The sequence below is a fragment of the Penaeus chinensis genome, chromosome 21, assembly GCF_019202785.1.
Source record: "Penaeus chinensis breed Huanghai No. 1 chromosome 21, ASM1920278v2, whole genome shotgun sequence".
Taxonomy (NCBI): domain Eukaryota; kingdom Metazoa; phylum Arthropoda; class Malacostraca; order Decapoda; family Penaeidae; genus Penaeus; species Penaeus chinensis.
The window spans coordinates 18588052-18605551 of record NC_061839.1 but is presented as its reverse complement, the minus strand read 5'-3'; the positions used below and the strand labels follow the sequence as shown (position 1 = coordinate 18605551).

Genomic DNA, 17500 nt, shown 5'->3' with positions numbered 1-17500 from the left:
GTGACCTGTTCTCGTGATCTCTCTCGCCTCACATACCAGAAAAGCCATATGTTTCTTATCTTATCTTAACTCCACTGCCCTCAGCCGACTCCAACAGGTCTACAACCGTGACATTGATGAAGTGACCCTAGAACACACTCATTCAACCCTTATTGCTCGCAACAAGTTCCAATGTAGTTATTTTGATGACTTTGTTTATACTCAAAATGTTAGTTAGAAAATGCTGTTTTTGAATCACTAAGTATGTTATCACTATTATTATTGATATTCATATGTCTTTATGTTTTCTGAATACTTAGCAATTCTGTGTCTTTTTCATGAAGCTTTTTAGTCTTGTAAACACCTTAACTCTCTTCTCACATATAACTGTATATAAGATACCCTTTATTTTTTCACCACGAAACTATCATGTAGCCATATGTATTTGACTTTGAGTTCATTAAAATTATTTCATGCTTTCCATTATGAAATGTTTCAAAACGAAGTTTGTTCATATAAATTTTTGAGCAGTCGACACAGACCGCTCGCCCTCGCGGGCATGACAAGACACCTCACTCCTCCCTGGGCGCTTCTGCCTTGCTTGTCCTCTGTACTCCAGCTACTTTAATACAACACTCAGGAATCCAAGCAGCAGTACCATCACAGTGGGGACACGTCCTCACCACATAACTACAACTGGCTGCAGCAAGTGGGATTCACCCCAGCATTGTTACAATCTCTCTCTCTCTCTCTCTCTCTCTCTCTCTCTCTCTCTCTGTGTGTGTGTGTGTGTGTGTGTGTGTGTGTGTGTGTGTGTGTGTGTGTGTGTGTGTGTGTGTGTGTGTGTGGTGAGTGCATTTCGCTCGTTTTTTTTTTTTTACTACCGCAAAAACAAAATTTTCAGCTACCTAATCTCAGTCTCTAGAATACACTTCTTAAACAGTGTAGTAGAACGGACCCCTTCTCGCGTGATCGGTCCCTTAATCATTAATGAATAGATGCCTACCGCATGCGCTGAAACAAAATAATAATAACACTCCTGGGCGATATATCTCTACACGCAAAGAACCAAATCCTCATCCGTTCCGAGGCTGCATCACATTTTATCAATACACATGGACACCCTCATTACTTCTGTGCCTTTAAGTTTGAATTCTCCTTGCTTCTTTTTGTTTTTGTTTTTGCCATGCGTATGAAGTGTTCTATTTCTAAACAAATTAATAATCACAATGATTTATTAGTAATATTAAAGTTAAAATATTTTAAAACCCTGCACGCATCTTGTCAGCTAAGGAGATTCTATAGCTGTAGTGAATAACTTCGCAATTTTAGTAACCAATTTAATGTAAAGTAAATAACAAAAAGTGTTCGCATTCGTAATTTTTTTATTTCTCAATTCGAGGTCTGTTGCCATTCTCCCTCTTTTTGTTAACTTTCCATTTATTCTGTTGATTTCTTCAAAATGATTATTCTTTATCATAAATGTACACATGAAGTAACAAGGGAAAACTTCCTTTGTGCCCATAGTAACTAAACACGTTTCCCACTGAGTAGCATGACTTGGGTAAGTAAGGTAACACGACTTTTTTCTTGCATATCGGGCAGAACTGCCGGATATGTCATGTATGAAACTGGTTCAAATAAGTGTCATTATTATTTTCTCTTCTGAGTGCCGAATAAAATGTAGGCGGGAATTTTTTTTCTCTTAAACGTGTTTCTGGTACTTACTTTAACCATATGGCTCCAGTTGGATAGATCAGACTGATTTCAGTCTGGTTGGGTCATCGGAAAGGAAATGGTCATTGGATCCTCCCCCAACAGCTTGGTATTAGTGTGGTTTGAATCCATGCACAGGAAAATTACGATTTTTTCTTTCGGCGGGGATAATAAGAATAAAACGGAATACGCTAGGAATTATTTTCGGTGGGAAATTTTTAAATTTGATGCTTTTCCTCGGGCAATTATCGACGGGTCCGCTGGGCAAGAAAAAAAAAAAAAATGGCTTGCCCCCCCCCCCCAAAAAAAAAAAAAAAAAACCAGCGTATACATCTAGTTCGCATTATTTACTGTCCTCAGATTTTTTCATTCCTGAGAACTTCCTGCAGATATAAACCCAATGTAGCATAATTCTTCTCAAGTTTTAGATTAATTTTCCTGAGGAGTACAACCGCTTGCTAATAATGGGTAGTCATAATTACTATACAGCTTCGCCGGGGTAGTTTGACCTTTATGGCGTTCCAGTGAGCCCAGGGCAATTCGTGTTGGTAGTTATCTTGTTTGTAAACTACATCAAGGTACATATAGATGTTTAAATATCAAAGTAACTTGCACTACATGGTTAATGGTCTACATGTAGTTATATTATCAATACCCTGCAGTTATTATTTATTTTAACAAAATCATCATCACTCTCTCAGGTTAGACGAATGAGGAACCTTGAGGATAATGTTCTGTTTAGGGAAGCGTATGGAAGACGACTTTTTCCAAAAAAAAAAAAAAAAAAAAAAAAAAAAAAAAAAAAAAAAAAAAAAAAAAAAAAAGGGAGCGAGAGATGGATAGACTGAATGACATGCATTTTCCTGCGTTATCAGTTAATGAAGTGGACTGTACATGAGAACACGTGATGTTGTTTAGACGTTCAATATAAAATAATGCTTCTCCTACAATACACTGTCGGTAAGTAAGCAGACAAATAAACACCATCAATAACAAATGCATTGTGAAAAACGAAACAAACAAATAACTCGACAACCACTAAACCAGCAAAAAAAGAAAAAAAAAAAAAAAAAAAAAAAAAAAAAAAAAAAACAAGACCTCTGTAAAAACATGCATGTATGTCCGTAGCTCTCTGCCTGTGCCGGGCCAGCACGTTGAGCGGACACGTGATCGCTGGAACACCATGGATTTTTTTCAAGTTTTTTTTTCCCTTCTCTTTTTTTAGCGGACTATTAGGAACGCTATACGTTATTCGTTATTCTAATGGCGACTGTTAACAATGCTGAAGTGACGGTTTAACTAACAGGCAATAGTGGTTAACAATAATCAAATTGATGGTAATTTATTTATTAAAACTAAGAAGGAAGAAATACTAACTTAACTTACAAGATAAAAAGCTAAAATAAGCAAACAAAGGGGCGCACTGGCAAGTTTAGGACTTGATTGCCTCGGGTAACTTGGTGAAAGTGTAGGTACTAAGCAAATCGCATACAAACACATTTGCCTTAATGTTAAAGTCTTGTCTACGTTAAGTTTCCTTGAGTAGTGTCACCTTGCAACATGCTGGTACTTTCGATGCGTTTCTTTTGTTTATTTCTGCATTGTTGTGGCATTAACCACAGCCTTGAGGTCTGCTGCATTTTGAATATTTACCGTATTATTTTCTCTTCAGCTTGGCAAGAAGTTTCCCTGGATGCCGACCACCAAATTGGCATTATTATTATTATTATTATTATTATTATTATTTTGTTTTAATGTTTTACTGTAGCATGACTAAGCAAGATGTTACGGGTTCAAATCATTAATATTAATTGGAAATAATAATTACATAGGCTACATCGACCGCATACAAAGACTTACAGCAATTAATTTTGGGTTAAGTGTCTTACTGCATAACTTTCAAATAGATTTGTCTCCGAGAATGCATTTTTATCACACAGTCACTGCCACAGCTAACCGCGTTCCAAATACAGTATTTTACTTGAATTTTTACCCTTTTTGCCTTGACCTGACTATTTAAAGTTTTCTTAGTAAATATATGCACATTTTCCATAACGAAAGATGACGTCAAAAACAAAAAACAACCACAAATATATTCTTGCACTGTTCTAACTCCAAGAAATATATTTTCCCTGGCAACTGCCTCCTTACTTGGTTATCAGTGTGGGAGGTAATTTGTGCGTTCCTAACATTACAGAGTGTGTGTGTGTGTGTGAGAGAGAGAGAGAGAGAGAGAGAGAGAGAGAGAGAGAGAGAGAGAGAGAGAGAGAGAGAGAGAGAGAGAGAGAGAGAGAGAGAGAGAGAGAGAGAGAGAGAGAGAGAGAGAGAGAGAGAGAGAGTGAGAGTGTGTGTCTATATATATATATGCATTATCAATATAATTACTTTGATCATTATCATTAATGTCATTACCGGTAACGATTATTTTCATTGAAAATGCATAATCGTAAAAATATCATCAGCCCTAACATTTACCTTTTTTTAAAATTTGGTTTTGTTTTTTGTTTTCCTATCTACAACTTTATGGTCTAAAGTGAAACATAAACAGCCAAACGAAATATTAGCCTTACATTAATTAATATTTTGAGTCATTACAAAGACTGATTATATTTATCCAATGCATCTTTTTTTTCTTACCTTTTTGTCTCCGTGCAATGGGTTATGATCAGACGAACGTTCTAAACATACCTAAATCCCTCAAGTTTTTAATAACTAATGGCAACATCTGAACTGCTAGGATAATGGGCCACGTGAAGGTCAGTTGGGTCTCCGTGGCCGATTTTAGGACAGCTTTTCCTACACCTTAGGAACAAGTCTTCGGTGTAATGTCGGACCTTTGTTGATGCCTCAAGGGTTAATATCAGCCCCTCGTTATTAAGATCTTCCTGGTGATGCCATTTTGTTTATAGTATCTTTAAAGTGTCTTGTGGTGATGTCATTCTAGTATCCACGATGAGTTGGGGAAAATGATAGGCCCTTGTTATAAATGACGGCATCTTAGGTGTGAACTTTTGGTAATAAATTATTTTACCTTAGCAACACTTTTGAAGTGCTTCTGTGACACGAACAAAAGTGAAACTAGACTAATCTGTTTGAAACTAAAGTCTAAGAACTATTTTTGTCATTTCATATATAAATTTCAAATTCGTTTTAGTTTTATCCGGCTTTAGACATTAACCGATTATTTAGCATTATGCAAAGATAGCTTCACTGAAGAAGAAAGATAAACATTAACTCAACCACAGAAAGAAATATTTAATTGAAAAGATAACCAAAATTATGAAATGTGCTCATCACCCTGTTGGCATCTTTGAAAATTACATTTTACAAGAAAATTTTTATTTTATTTTTTAAAAACGATTTGTTTTATTAGTGATAAGAAAATTCTTGAACGCGACCCTCGGACGAGAAATTTCAAAGCTTTTTAATTTACTTAAATTTACAAACTTATGTTTTAATCTATATTTTTAAACTTCTTATTTTTATATAAATACTAAATTAATTATACAATACTCTTCAGAGCACATTTCCAATACTACTACTATATCAAAAACAATGATAACAATAGTACTAATAATTGCTGATGGTGTTGCAGTAGGTGGTGGTTATGACTGGTGGTGATGGTGTAGTGTAAATGGTGTTGATGTAGGTGGTGGTTTTGGTGTAGGTGGTGGTGGTGTAGGTGTAGGTGATGGTGGTGTGGGTGGTGGTGGTGTAGGTAGTGGTGGTGGTGGTGGTGGTGTAGGTGGGGGTGGTGTAGGTGGTGATGGTGTGGGTGGTGGTGGTAGTGTAGGTGTAGGTGGGGGTGGTGTAGGTGGTGATGGTGTGGGTGGTGGTGGTAGTGTAGGTGTAGGTGATGGTGGTGTGGGTGGTGGTGTAGGTGGTGGTGGTGTGGTTGGTGGTGGTGGTGATGATGGTGATGGTGGTGGTGGTGGTGGTGATGGTGGTGGTGATGATGGTGATGGTGATGATGGTGGTGGTGGTGTAGGTTTTGGGGTGGTTTAGGTGGTGTAGGTGGTGGTGGTGATGGTGGTGTAGGTTTTGGGGTGGTGTAGGTGGTGGTGTAGATGGTGGTGATGGTGGTGGTGATGATGGTGGTGTAGGTGTAGGTGATGGTGGTGTAGGTTGGGGTGGTGGTGGTGAAGGTGGTGTAGGTGGGGGTGGTGTAGATAGTGGTGGTGGTGTAGGTGGTGGTGGTGGTGTAGGTGGTGGTGGTGTAGGTGGTGGTGGTGTAGGTGGTGGTGTAGGTGGTGGTGGTGTAGATGGTGGTGGTGGTGATGGTGGTGGTGGTGATGGTGGTGGTGTAGGTGGTGGTGGTAGTGTAGGTGGTGGTGTAGGTGTTGGGGTGGTGGTGGTGTAGGTGGTGGTGGTGTGGGTGGTGGTGGTGGTGTAGATGGTGGTGGTGGTGATGGTGGGGGTGTAGGTGGTGGTGATGGTGGGGGTGTAGGTGGTGGTGATGGTGGGGATGGTGTAGGTGGTGGTGGTGATGGTGTAGGTGTTAGTGTAGGTGTTGGTGTAGGTGGTGGTGTAGGTGGTGGTGGTGGTGTTGGTGTAGGTGGTGGTGGTGTAGGTGTTGGGGTGGTGGTGGTGGTGTAGGTGGTGGTGTAGGTGGTGGTGTAGGTGTTGGGGTGGTGGTGGTGATGATGATGGTGTTGGTGTAAGTGGTGGTGGTGGTGTAGGTGTTGGGGTGGTGGTGGTGATGATGGTGTTGGTGTAGGTGGTGGTGGTGTAGGTGTTGTGTTGGTGGTGATGGTGTTGGTGTAGGTGGTGGTGTAGGTGTTGGGGTGGTGTAGGTGGTGGTGGTGGTATAGGTGTTGGGGTGGTGTAGGTGGTGGTGGTGGTGATGATGATGATGATGATAATGGTGGTAGTGGTGGTGATAATGGTGGTGTTGGTGTAGGTGGTGGTGTAGATGTTGGTGGTGATGATGATGGTGGTGGTGGTGTAGATGGTGGTGGTGTAGGTGGTGGTTGTGGTGTAGATGGTGGTGGTGTAGGTGGTGGTTTTGGTGTAGGTGGTGGTGGTGTAGGTGTTGGGGTCGTGTAGGTGTAGGTGGTGGTGTAGATGTTGGTGGTGGAATGTTGGTGGTGGTGGTGGTGGCGGTGGTGATGATGATGATGGTGGTGGTAGTGGTGGTGATAATGGAGGTGTAGGTGATGGTGGTGATGGTGCTGCTGTTGGTGTTGTTGGTGGTGACAGCAGCAGAAATGGAGGTAGTGGTAGTGATAATAACAAACTGATGATGACCATGATGATGATGACAATAAAATTGTGAACCTTATTGTTACACACTATTGTATTGTTATTGTCATTATTATTTCTTTAAAATCTTTTATAGCAATAATTTTAACAATAACATTATCTGTATGCAATATATAATAAATAGGAAAACAGAAGAAAAAAATAACAATACATGGTAGAAAAAGCACAAAGAAAAATGATGACCATGATATTAATGATGATGACAATGATGATGATGATGATGATGATGATGATGATGATGATGATGATAATATCAATAATAATAATAATAATGATAATAATAATAATAATAATAATAATAATAATAATAATAATAATAATAATAATAATAATAACAACAATGATGATGATAATAATAATAATAATAATAATAATAATAGTAATAAAAATAGTAATAGTAATAGTAATAGTAATAGTTATAATAATAGTTATAATATTAGTAATAATAATAGTAATAGTAATAATAATAATAATAATAATAATAATAATAATAATAATAATAATAATAATAATAATAATAAAAATAATAATAATAATAATAATATCAAGAACAGCAGCAACAACAAAAATAATAACAGTAATAATATTTAAAAAATACTAATAATAACAATAATAATAATAATAATAATAATAATAATAATTATTATTATAGCAACTGCAGAAACAATGTCTATAATAAAGGTCTGTGATATCTGAACAGTTATAGTGTATCTGTCAGTAAGCTGTGTTTATTTTTGTTGTCTATCTCTTCCAATTACAATGGTGAATAAAAAAAATATTGTAATAAAACAAAGGCTTTTCCAAAATGAAGAGCTCTTACTGTGCCAGATCAGTTTAGGTTATTACTTAACATTTGACATTTTATTACCTGACTGCACAACAGTTCATTCTTATTGCTGAAATGCGCCTTGGTGAGAGTAAAATACATTCGAAAGGGTGCAAATGACAAGAAATAAATATAATAATAATAATAATAATAATAATAATAATAAAACGCATATAAAATATGAATAGAATATGAAAATTTATAGGAAGCGGTTTTATTAGTGCTTGTTGAAAATAATGCCATCAACAGTGTTACCCTTTATTTTAAGTACATTAGCAGCAATGTCATACACTATTTTTTATTAAATGAACTAAATTCCTTTTTTTGTGAGGTATAACATATGACCCATTCACCTTCCATATATTAAAGTTGGAGGGAAACATTCTTCTTCAAAGTTCAATAGGAAAAATAATGCAACCTGGGAGGTGACACTACCAGAAATTTAAACATAATACATAATTATAGCAATGTCATTGCTGGAACCAGTCACAGTCAAGGAGTCAGAGAACAGCAAATGCCATATTTGTTTGCATCAAGATGAAGTAATCTTTTCTGATAAGGTAAACTTTTAAAAAAATATTAAAACAGAATAATAGATAGTTCATACCATTATATATGAAAAGTATGCCTATGATATTCATGCCACTTTTGGTGCCATCACCAGGAAAAAACATTATCTACACTTCACTACATTACACTTCCCTACACCACATTATACTCCAGTATAAAACTTCAATACTTGAAAACTGTCTTTTGATCTTTAATTTACAAACTGAAAAGTCTTACTTACCATTATCACTTGAAAAACATTTCTGCTATCAGTGGCAAAACAGTTTCAAAACCTGCAGTATCAATATCTGTCCAAATAGTAATGGTGGTGCTGCACACTTTAGCCCACAACTATATTTAAAATTACTGCCACTGAGGCAAAGTGCTAGATTTGTAAAATGAAGGAAGGAAGTTGTGCTTTTGATAATGGCAAATATTCTTAGTTTTAAACAGTACTGATAGGCACATGTACAATCTTCAGTTGGCTAACAATATATTGGCCAAATGAATATTCCACAAGTACTGGCCAATCTATGCACAAAGCAACAAATCCTCTGTGAATAAATGTTTTTACTTATTAATTTTGAGTTGTTTCACTGTCTGTCAGTCAGTTCACTGTCTGTCAGTCAGCTATATATTTTAACTGATTAACAAAACTGTTTACCAACTTGCAGTTTTGTGGACACTTACCTTAATGTATTCCCATGTGTTTTTTTTTTCTTTAACCTATGAAAAATCTTTTGTGGGGGAATAATTATGAATATGAAGATGAAGATGATGAAGATGAAGATGATGAAGATGAAGATGAAGATGAAGATGATGCAGATGCAGATAGAGATAGAGATAGAGATGAAGAAGATGAAGATGAAGATGAAGATGATGAAGATGAAGATGAAGATGGAGATGAAGATGAAGATGAAGATGATAATGATGATGATGAAGATGGCGATGATGACCAAAATAATAACAATAATAACAAAACTACTACTAATGATAATGATAACTCATAGTACTGATGATGATAATGATAATGATAAAAGAAAAGAAAACAAAAAAGAAAAAAAAAAAAAAAGAAAAGAAAAGAAAAAAAACAAAAAAACAGGTGACAACAAAATATGTAACATATAATATCATATATATGAACTTTCCCTTAATCTGTTTTTACAATGAAAACATTAATAACTTTCATATTCATATACTGATTTAAATTATATGAAATTTTAAATTATAAACATTAAACTTCAAGCATTTAAGCCAACATCATTATTTCAGTTCTGGTATATGACTTAGAAAATATGAAGGAGAATGCAAAGAACACCTTATTTTCCAGTACTTTATACAAAATGAAAAATATCTCTAATTTTGTCCTTCTCTTTTTTGTAATATCACTTCGGTCACATCGTAAACAGCAGTAATCAACATCAATCTCATCAAGTGACAATACAAACAACAGCTACATACCAGTGCATTTCATGTCAAATCTTTATTACTATATTTTTGTTCTTATGTCAATCACTAGGTCAACACATTTTCAGTCTCTACTAGAATTCCTATACTCCATCTAACTCTAGTATACTCCAATCTACCATGTCTCTTGGTAACAAACTGGTGTAAAGCATTGAGAATACCGTATAAGAGTTTTAAAAATAATTAATATATATGTCTGCATAAGTATTGAGTATTTGACTGATTAAAATAAAAAAAAACTTGATGGTTGTAGGTTATTTCCTTTTCTGAGACTGCATGTTCTATAGCTACCCTACATGTCAGCCTAGAAGTTAAATGATAGTCAGTACCCTGAATTTCCCAGTTGAACACTTACATCAGAAACTTAAAAGAGAGTATATTAATGTGGCAGGTATATGTACTGGTTTCTGATAGACATAGTTACAAGAAAATTCAGGAAGGAGTTTGAACATCAAGTGTTGATATACCAATGGAATGCAAAGTGAAGAAGTAAAGACAGTGACATAAAGTGGCTTTCAGGCTCTCAAGTAAGCATTGAATACTTCCAAATAACTACAATGCACAGACTCTATAACTGGAAGATGTACTTTAGTTTCTTTGGCATATATTTCATAAACTCCAAAGGTAAAAGGAAATTTCTGATGTATTTACAGTTCTTGTACTGCTTACGAACAGTACCATTGGTTTGAAATGTAGATAGGTCAATTCAGATGTAAATAAAATTCATAACCTAAATAAGTCCACAAACTTGCAATTCACTAACTTCTGATTAAAACATGTCATGACTTAATAATAATTTCAGTATTTATGCTTTGTGGTCTTTCTTACTAGAGCATATGGGAAAATAAAACTGTTTAAACTCTGAAATAAAATGTTAGTAATCAACAATAAACTGAAATACTTTTCAGTGTAACATCTCAAACACAAGTTATGAAAAAGGTACTGTCGTCACACATTCAAGTGGACATTATGGTAATGTCTGGGTCACATCTAATTCAAATCTGAATTTAAAGTTCATTAGTAATTTGCAATGGAAAAGCAATTTTGATATTGGAAAAATATATATATTGAGAAAAACTATAAAATTTATTCTTAACCTACAAAATCAAATTAATATAATCTCTAGCACTAGATAAAATATTAATTTATTATATACATTATAAATACATATTCCCAATATTCCCCATTGTTTTGTTTAATTTACCCAAAAATATAAAATGAAAGTTTTTCTCTTAACACAAAACACAAATTGCACTTCCTGAACCAAACTGCCTTATATATATATCCACATAAAGTTATGGACAAACAATCACATTGCACCTTGCCCTCAAATGTAAAGTGCCTAAAATTCTGCTGCATTTGATTACACTGCCTTTCAGAATTTTTATGCTTATGAATTCAACTTTCTTAAAAAATACATATAATCAGTTGCATATCATGACAGTATACATATATGACAAAAAATCTAGTCTACAAAATTACACCACTGAAAGAAAAGCATGCAATGACTAAGTGTTCACAGTACTGAGTATAAGAGAGTAATAACCTTTCATACACAGTAATTCATGAAGCTGAACCTTCTCCTATTGTGAGGACTTTCAATGCCTTCAAGGATATAACTGTTCATGTGGGTTTAACATAACTCAAAGAGTTATAAAATGGAAAAGAAAGAGAGGGTAAGTGAGATTAAAAAAAAAAAAATTGTGATTATGTGACCAGAAATGTGCACTCATGAGGCTGGTATATTACTATAAGTTCAATACACACTTGTCCCAATAAAGGAGTTAGTGTCACCATAATTCCAACAGAGCCTAAAATACTACATCCCAATACAGATATAACATTCATGCTGTTATTGATTTATTCCCTTCACCAGAATAAATTTCTGCATTTTTTAAGAGTTAGTGGTATGTGTGTTGCGAAGTCCTGTTATGCCCCGGAACCAGTTGCGAAGCTCTACTGAGGTGACGGTAAGGTAATTTGCCTCTTCGTCAACACTCTCACCAACACCACCACTTCCTTCACTAAGCAAAGGCCGAGTATCATTAGCCTTACGTGGTTTACTGCCAGCCTTCTTTTTCTTTCGGTTGACAACTCCCTCTACTTCGTCCATCATTTTAACAATCTGTTTAAAAGGAATTGTTAGTTTACTCAACTGTTTCTTGTTATAGTTTTATTTATGTCAATGCAACCTTCATAAAAAAAATTCTTTATGCTTATAATTATATACTAGGTAATTCACAAGCTAATTTCCAGCACTTCTGGCAACTTTTACCAACTTACTTGTGCTTGATCTGATGCATCCATGGGTATAACGGAAATGTCTCGAACGGCTCGGAATTTACCACAGTTGTTGATGTGCTCGTTCTCCAGACGGAAAAAGTTCCAGATAAATCTCCTGTCAAAAAACAAGTTTATGAATCAGATTTTCATCTATGAATTTGCAGCTCATAGGTTATACATGAGCACAGAAAAACAACTGATTTTTTTATGTTGTATAATCAACACAAGAGTTCAAGTAATTTTCATCACATAATAAAGGCATACTTATCACTTAAAATACAATAGAAGCAACGCACTTTGAAACGTCTTTCAAATGGCACCTAAAATTCACTCACAGTCAAAGTTACCAATACCACCTGTAAATACACTGAGATCTGTGGCTTGTCCCTACCATACAGCCAAACAAATGAAGGAGAGACAACAATTGTATGAATTACTCAAAACCACTACAGCAATATGCCAGACTTGACTCTAATGGAATCCTATAAAATGTAACAAAATACAAGTTGTCTAATGATAAAACCTCCTTCCCTAAGCTTTAAGGAGTGATTGAAGAGGTGTGGGTTAACCATGAAGAAACACACTGAAAATCTTGTTTTGTTCATAAAAGTACAAATATAAAAGTATTTTCAGGAGAAGGGCAACAAAAACTAAAAGTATAAAGGTGTATAGGTTAAAAACTGTTTACAATCCACCAAAATGTTAATCAATGTTAAGTTGACATTTTCAAAATTCTTTACATACTAAAATGAGGAGAGCCTAAAGTTCTCATTTCTCCACGGCATATCTTCTACCTTGATATAACTACCAAAATATCCTACAAATTTTACTCAACAACTCCTTGAAAACCATAACAAAACCTAAAAGACATACATTCTTTCGAACCAAAGTAGTACATATTATACATTCTTTCAAGTCTTGAAAAATAGGGGAAAACAAGAAAGACAAAAAACATATCCTGTCTAAGAATCTTTACCTGAACACTTCAAGAGGTGCCAGAACAGAGATGATGTATTCACTCTTGGTAATTTGCAGCTCTGTTAAGGTCAGTGAAAATGTCCAGCTGAACCTCAAAATGAAGTCCTCTACGATGCCAAAGTAATAATAATACTGAAAATAAAATAATCATAGTTAGTCTTATTCCGAGTTTAACCACCTTTTAAAATACATCCTAAAATTATGATAATTCATTTTACAACATTTATTGCTTATTCTAATCTAAATATAGCCAATAAAAAGCATGAACATTTCCCCTTGATACATATTTCACAAATTTCCAATAGGGTTAAAACATTTTAGAAAGTCTCAGAATTCAGGAAAATGTGAACTTACTGGCGATGAATAAACCAGTTCCTCACGGAGGAATTTGTACTCTCCAGCACTCTTGTCAAAGAGACCCCAATCCATCACCATGTCCCACCAGAAGACAAAACATGAGCTGAACACCATTGAACCAACCAGCATGTAGAAGAATGGGTTGTTGATGCTGTCTGTATACTGATCTGCATTAATCATAGGGAAATGGTCAATTAATACTTCATAATCAATAACTCTTATATTTGTTTCTATGGCAAGTGAAAAATTGTATACATAGAATACCTAACATGCATTTTGAATACACACACACACACACACACACACACACACACACACACACACACACACACACACACACACACACACACACACACACACACACACACACACACAAAATAAATGAATATATTATAAGTATATATAACAAGTATATATACATATATGTACATACATGTAAACATATATATATATATATATATATATATATATATATATATATATATATATATATATATATCTATATATACATATATATACATATATATACATAAATAAAAATAAAAATATATAAATATATATAAATATATATAAATATATATAAATATATATAAATATTTAAACACACACACACACACACACACACACACACACACACACACACACACACACACACACACACACACACACACACACACACACACATATATATGAATATATATAATATGTGTCAATTCCATGTTAATAACAAGAAAGCTTGATACCAATACACATACAAACCTTTGTATAGCTTTGTCAGGGATGTAAATGTTACCACAAAGAAAGTTGTTGAATATTTGAAAGCATTGACTAGATGAGGGAACATTTCTCGAGTGTCGCGATAACGACGGAGACACTGGGCAAAACGCCACCATGCAGGCAGGCATGCCACAATACTGCGCACCACTGTTGTCTTGTCTATACAAACTTTATCCCCTACATCTGTAAGAAAATCCAAGAAAATATAAATCTATGGGTTTACAGGACATTCTAAAAATAAAATAATGTTGGGGGTGTCATATTTTTCTTTTCCAGATAATATGTTTTTACTGCTCTTATATCCTCAGTTTAAATTTACATGTTTTATTATCCAAAATTAAAAGAGAGAAAAAAAAAGAATGAAATACAACTTGACAAGTTTACTTACCTTGATTAGTACCATACCAATCAATTCCTTGCATATAAAAACAGAGGCTATACTCAAAATCTTTAAGAACCTGAACAAGAGTATTCAACTGATCTCCCAGCCAGAAATCAGCAAACTGCACAAAGCAAAATGGTGCACAAACAACACGTCCCTGTGAAATACAACAAAAGATTATAAAATGAACTGTGACAGCCTGTTACCCATTGAATTTATCCCATGGACTACTTTACAATCAGTATATGAATAATGACAATCTCAAAGGTACAAATGAATACTGTCTTTAGTATGTCCTCAGCAATATAAAAATTTAAATACACTACAAATGTCGGATAAAGTGTAGTGAACCAAGCCTCACAAACTTACCAGCTTCTTAAGAAGCCAAAAGCGTGCTTCATGATGGAAAGTGCGTGATGGGTTGAGAAGAAAGAGAACCATGAAACACAGTAGTGCTAATGGAACAGTGTATGGGGGGATGGACAGAGCATGGGCATATAGAAATCCTAGTACACTTAGAGCCCAGATCACACCTGAGGATAAGAAGAAAAACATTTTAGTAAACCACATGTAGAGTATAATATGATGATTGCAAGAATAACACTGCAGTTCTGAAAGCAGACTTGTAAATAACATCTTATAATGATTACATTTATATAAGTCAAATATAACAATTATGAATTTAATATTTAAAATTCTGGAAACAAATATTTCTACTAAAAAACAAATACTCTAGGCTTTTCCATATACATGTAGAGAAAAATATACATGATGACACCTGCAACCACAGAAAACATAAAACAAACTAAATTTACCAAATATTGCAGCAATCTCCATAAGGTGCTGTTCTGTCAAATGATTTCTTGGGTCAATTTCAAAAATGAGGACATGGTTGACACCTGATGACCGCCATCCATAAATGTTAATACCGATAAGGAAAAGGAACAGGATGATCATTAATGGTGCTCTGAATAACCGCAGAACAACTTCGGTGTTGCGGTTGTCCGAGTGGAAGATTGCTGCCAAAGAAAATGAAACAATTCATGGTAAAAATAATTTCTTCAAAAATTCCTCTAAACTCTCAGTTTTAAAAAATCAGTGTCAAATTTACATTGCATTAGATGACATGAGATCAGTATTCATATAAAAACAAGAAAAAAAATTAAAAACATGGATTCACACAATCTGTTTGGGATACTGAAAGATAGATATGATAGAAAACACCGTAAGTTACAGAATTTTATAAATCTCACCTGAAAGAATGACGGACACAACAAGTACAATGAAAGCTCCAAAGAAGAGCCCAACTTTAAAGGTTGTCCATGGGCTCTGAGCTTCTCCTAAGGGAGGCACTCGCAGTCTTTTCATTGCCTTGCCACGATCTCCCTGTTCCAGCTCTGATGTAAAGGTTCCTTCAACCTGGAAACAATATTGATGACAACACAGCTTCTGGCATTTTTTGTGCATGGTGTGAGATGTCTGAGGTATTTATAAAGTCTATTATTCATCAATCAGGAAAATAATCCCAACTAATTAACATATATATATATATTCATCAATTAATATAATTTGTTCTCAAAATAATAGAAGCAACTGAACCTTGACACATTACCTCCTGAATTAGTTTATCAATATCTTTATTTGTATTGAATGTTGAGCAGTCAACATTGTCTTCTCTCCACTTGGCACCATTAGTTGTGGCCATAAGCTGCAGACACAAAATGAAGATAGATGATATACAGAGACAAAACAAGAAAGCAAGAATGATGATCAAAATGTTCTTCTCCCATTAGCCACCATAACAACAGACAGGAGAGTGTTATATTACGATTTTCACCTTGTCATGTTTTTTCAAGATCTTCCTAAAGCCGGTGAAATTTAAATTCTGGTAGTTCTGGAGGAGGATGAGACTCAGGTAGAACTCGGAGAAGGCTAGTTTCAGGTCTTGCATCTTTCTTGCTGGGACATTTAGCTTGGGAAGGAATGTGAAACCTTTACGGTTCCTGAGGCCATCTCCATGTTGCTCTTTTGAGGCCTGGAGGTCTGACTTTAGTGTTGTATATTTTCTGGTAGCCTCTGCCATTTTTTCTGTTCAGGGAAATATCATATTTCATCAATATATTCTTGCAAGAGGATATTGGAGAAAAAAAAATCTACTTTGATAAATGACAATTTCAATTCTTAGAATATTTTACAATTTTATTTAGAACTTTCAACTCTATGCAAAATTCATAGACTTTGTCATTAGTATCATCATCTAATATTCTCATTTGAATATACAGAGAAAACTTACAAAGTTCAGATAATTATTAATTAACATTTCACATAAATAAATCAAAACTATCTGCATTACAGTCTTAATTCAATATAGTTGATAGTGAAGATCTTTCAATTTTCAGTATAAAAGCAGAATACCCACCTGAGAAAAAGGTATTGATTTTGGCAAGCTCCTTATCACATACTCTGAAAAATTGTTCATCAAATCTTGCATAATATCTTGTGATAACTTCTGCCTCTGTAACCTCTGGTGATGGTGCCTGTTCCACTGCTGCATATAACATGGCCTGCAAAAATATATTGGCATGTCACACATATTACTGTAGTTCACTTAAGAAAAAAATATAATTGACTACTAATTCTTTTTGTTTTTAATCAATCCTTTTTATATCATACATGTAACTTGCTTGTTTTTCAATATACACAAAGAAATAGATGTGAATTATTCAAATGTCTTTTTCTCTGCTAAATAAACAATAATCTTTACCTTCATCTCCTCGTAACTGATGTATTGCTTTCTCCATTCTGGAGTGATATGTGCTGCTAAGTGCTCTGCGAACTTCATTTTGCTGTGTTGGGTTTAATATGATGGCAACAAGTGACTAGATGATCACAGTCTGAAAAAAAGTACAAAATTATAAATAATA

At 34.7% G+C, this 17500-nt stretch overlaps 1 protein-coding gene across 3 annotated transcripts in view; it reads right to left on the bottom strand.

Annotated features, from left to right (window-relative positions):
- The window catches only part of LOC125036351 (xenotropic and polytropic retrovirus receptor 1 homolog), a 55875-nt gene that overhangs the window by 3736 nt on the left and 34639 nt on the right, over nucleotides 1-17500 (bottom strand). For 2 of the 3 annotated variants that reach the window (XM_047628916.1, XM_047628917.1), the window contains exons 2-14: nucleotides 17341-17470; nucleotides 16996-17140; nucleotides 16414-16664; nucleotides 16189-16284; nucleotides 15830-15995; nucleotides 15392-15595; nucleotides 14946-15109; nucleotides 14583-14733; nucleotides 14177-14377; nucleotides 13415-13584; nucleotides 13059-13192; nucleotides 12083-12197; nucleotides 9652-11924 (exon numbers count right to left, since the gene is read on the bottom strand). In XM_047628916.1, coding sequence (XP_047484872.1) covers nucleotides 11694-11924; nucleotides 12083-12197; nucleotides 13059-13192; nucleotides 13415-13584; nucleotides 14177-14377; nucleotides 14583-14733; nucleotides 14946-15109; nucleotides 15392-15595; nucleotides 15830-15995; nucleotides 16189-16284; nucleotides 16414-16664; nucleotides 16996-17140; nucleotides 17341-17418 — 2106 coding nt within the window. In that variant the 5' untranslated portion in view covers nucleotides 17419-17470 and the 3' untranslated portion in view covers nucleotides 9652-11693. Of the gene's footprint in view, nucleotides 1-9651; nucleotides 11925-12082; nucleotides 12198-13058; nucleotides 13193-13414; nucleotides 13585-14176; nucleotides 14378-14582; nucleotides 14734-14945; nucleotides 15110-15391; nucleotides 15596-15829; nucleotides 15996-16188; nucleotides 16285-16413; nucleotides 16665-16995; nucleotides 17141-17340; nucleotides 17471-17500 lie in introns of those variants that run through there. The other variant, XM_047628918.1, reaches the window with a different exon arrangement.